Source organism: Dipodomys merriami, unplaced genomic scaffold (genome assembly GCF_024711535.1).
Source record: "Dipodomys merriami isolate MVZ:Mamm:240054 unplaced genomic scaffold, mDipMer1.0.p SCAF_36, whole genome shotgun sequence".
Classification (NCBI taxonomy): domain Eukaryota; kingdom Metazoa; phylum Chordata; class Mammalia; order Rodentia; family Heteromyidae; genus Dipodomys; species Dipodomys merriami.
This window is the reverse complement of record NW_027205159.1, coordinates 12,735,560-12,739,334: the sequence shown is the minus strand read 5'-3', so window position 1 is coordinate 12,739,334 and position 3,775 is coordinate 12,735,560. Positions and strand designations below refer to the sequence as shown.

Below are 3,775 nucleotides of genomic sequence, written 5' to 3'. Positions count from 1 at the left end.
CCAGGAATCTAAGAACACCAGAAAGCAGAGAACTGATGGATCAAAAAGGACCCTATGTAAAGGGCAGTGTCTTGGTTCAAGTTCCCATCTTCTATTTCAATTAGGCCCTCAGAGTGTAACAACAATAATCAGAGTTTCATGCCAAACAGTCCCATTTTGACAACCCAGTTAGTATACGTTGTCACTTTGATATCTTCCTTTGATTACCAGAAATTAGATCTCTGGCATAGCTCTCCTTCAGACATTCTGATAGAAAGGACAATTCAAGCATCAATTTTGTCCTTTGTCTCATCATTTTGTTGTTCCCTTTCCCTTCCCTAATTCAAATAAATGTATATATAGTACACAGGGTACCAAAATAAAATATAGACAATAGGGGATAAACCATGGGGGAAAATAAAAAAAAAAATCGAGATATACAAGTCGTTATGTGGAAAAACGAACTTTACAACTTTGGTGGGGGGGTGGGTGAGAATCCGGTGGCGGGGGAGCAGGGAGTATGGGAAGGGATGGGAAGGGGAAACAAAGAGAAGGCAACAATGCTTGATAAGAAATAATGCAACAGTGATACTCACAAAACAATATGTTGGAAATGAGCCTTACAACTTGGTAGGGTGTGATGAGGGAGGGAAAGTGGGAGGAAAATGGGGGAGAGTGTAACAATATTCAACAAGAAATGTACTCACTACCTTACATACGTAACTGTATCCCCATTGTACCTTATCTTGACAATAAAATTGAATTTAAAAAAAGAATCAACTTTCCTTGGAGGGACAGGAGAGAATGATATTATTTTACTCAACTCTGACTTGTTGAATGGTAATTTCTTATCTTACTAGTTAAAGATAATAAAGATATAATTAAAATGGAATCATCTTTTCCAATCGATATTACCCTCATGACCACAAAGGTTTTAAACTAAAATTCAAAGCTTAAATTTTATAGGCTCCGTGGCTCTCTTCCTCAGATCTATCCTCTTGACCATCATTCCATGAGAGGTTATCCAATCCCCAGATCCACAGGGGTCCAATCCTGCTGCTTTTAGGAAGGTGGACGGGTTCTGAATATGTGAACAGACAGTCCACACAAGAGTTGTTTTGTGATTTGTGTGGAGAAATGTGAGATGAAGGGTTGAAGTGATCTGCTGACGATCAGTACAAGATGAGGACTAACTATTGCTAAATCAAGCAGAAGAATTAAAGGAGCTAACTTCAAAACAGAGCTCTTAGACAATTAAATTTGTGCCTAAAAATCTGAATATTGTTTATTTACATTCATGACTGGATGAACTAAAACACAAGACACATGAGTGGAAAAATCATTTAGGAAAAATTACCTTTTATTTTTTTCTTTGTTGTTGTTTTTAATGTACTATGTGATTTCTTTTTTTTTTCAAATGTTTACAATTACTTTTATTGTTTGTGAATTGATGGTAAATTACTTTTTTTTATTGTAAAGATACTATACGGAGGGTTACAGTTACATGAGTGAGGTAATGAGTACAAGTCCTCTTGAACATTGTTACACCCTCCATTGTTTTCCCCCTACCATCCCTTCCCTCCCTACCTTCCTGAAGGGTTTTTTTTTTTTTTTGATTGTGATTAAGTGATTACATAATTTCCGGAATTTCACAGTATTATGGAATAATGATGCTCATTTAAAGTCACAAGTTCATTCTAACTTTCTTGGAGCAAATTGTCTATCACAGTCTGTAACATATAACACTGTTTACATGTTATACATCATACATGTGATCAGCAGCATGGGGCTATTTAGTAGTGGTTCGACCAGATGAGTGGGAGTTCTTTGTTTCTTAAGTTCTGTTAGTTTTGTCTTATCACCTAACATTTTGGATTTAGCATCCACTTATCAGGGAGACCATGTACCCTTTGTCTCTTCGCTCTGGGCTTACCTTGCTCAACATGATTCCTTCTACCGCCATCCATTTCCCTGCAAATGCCATTATTTTGTCATTTCTAAAGGCTGCATAATATTCCATTGTGTATAGATACCACAATGAAAAATTGCCTTTTAAAATGAAACAGATGGGACTACTCAGGAGGCTTAAATCTGAGGGTTGCAATTCAAAGCCAGCTGGGGCAGAAAAGTCCATGAGAGCCTTATCTCCAATTAACCACCAGAAAACCAGAAGTGGCACTGTGGCTCAAGTGGTGAGTGGTAGCCTTGACATGAAAATCTCAGAGACAGTTTCTGCAGCATGATGGATAGAAGTAGAGAACACTTCGTTAACAAAAATAGTAAAAATCAAAGAGCATTGTCTATACTGCTTCTCACTCAAGCAAAATTTAAAAAAAATAAGATGCAATAGTGACTCTATGGGGCTGACAAGAGCACAGGATCAGAGCGCAGGAGGTTGAACACAGAAGAAAGATGGAAGACTATGATCAATGCACATAATACACATATACTGAGAAACCCAGAATCCCATTAATGGTTACAGATATGTACATTAATAAAAAAATAGGCTATCATAAAATAAAGGAATAAAATCTGAAGCAATGAATCCATTCTTTGTTTTAAAGGCAATTCCTGCTTAGAATACCAAGTTATTTATTTTATTATTGCATAAATATAAACTGATGACAATATTCAGACTCTCCAAGTATTAACTGGCCTTTTCTGATAACATTCTGAGCAGGTGGAGGCAGCAGGAGGAGCAGCTGGGGCAGCCCAGACTCACACTTCAGCTTCCCTGGGAGGTTTTTGTTATGGCTTGTATCACTGTGGGAGGGAAACTGCTATACTGTTGACAGTAATAAGTGGCAACATCTTCGGGCTCCAGGCCACTGATCCTGAGAGTGAACTCTGTCCCAGATTTACTCCCACTGAACCTTGATGGAACTCCGGACTCCAAACTATTTGCACTATAGATCAAGGGTTTAGGAGCTTTCCCTGGTTGCTGCTGGTACCAGGCTAAAGCATACCCAATGTTCTCACTGGCCCTGCAAGTGATGGTGGCAGTGTCTCCTAGAGACACAGACAGTGAAGATGGAGACTGGGTCATCTGGATATCACACTTGGCACCTGGAAGCAGAAACATGAAAACAAATATCCACACTAATTATCAAGTTATAAGAAGGCATCCCTGAAGAGTAAGCATCCTGGATCACACTGAGCTGTGTAAATCCCTAGCATTGTCCTTCTTTACCTGGGAGCCAGAGCAGCAGGATCCCCAGGAGCTGAGCAGGTGTCCTCATGTCCATGCTGTGTGCTGACTTGGAATGACTACTGCCTAATGTGAGCAGCCTTTGAAGAAGTCCTGAGCATACTGGGCTGTGCTGTTGGTGCATGCAAATCAGCAGCAGAGTTATACACAGCTGTCCAGCTGCCTCATCTCAGCAACTCTGCACATTCTGAGTCTCAAGGGAGCTAGGTCGGGCAACAGAATAAGTTTTAAACACAGAAGAAAATCACCAAGTTGCTTCCCTGTGATGTGAGCACAATGGTAGCTTTGAGGATCAAAGCTTCTTTTCTTATTTCTTTAATTGAGTCAAGACTTGTTCACTGGAGTGTTAGTTCCAGATTTTTACAAACAAATTTTGCACAACACAAATCTGGCATTTCTTTACTATTATAAAGAACAGAAAGTTTTACATTAGCTCTGATTCACTGATAATCTATATGTGTCAACTTAGCACTGTTGTCCTGTAATGAATTCAATCCAGGAAAGTGGAGTAATGGAGCTGTTGTATTGATAAGAAAATGCCTGGACTTCTGTACTGTGCTGTTCAGCCTTATCATCTCCTCCATCTCT

The 3,775-nt window shown here is 39.2% G+C and overlaps 1 gene segment (V, D, J or C); it reads right to left on the bottom strand.

Moving 5' to 3' along the window:
- Positions 1-2,689: 2,689 nt before the first annotated feature.
- Positions 2,690-3,242, bottom strand: LOC138804208 (immunoglobulin kappa variable 1D-13-like). The segment is given in 2 exon segments: positions 2,690-3,045; positions 3,170-3,242. Coding segments are annotated over 2 exon segments (396 nt in total).
- Between the last annotated feature and the right edge of the window lie 533 nt (positions 3,243-3,775).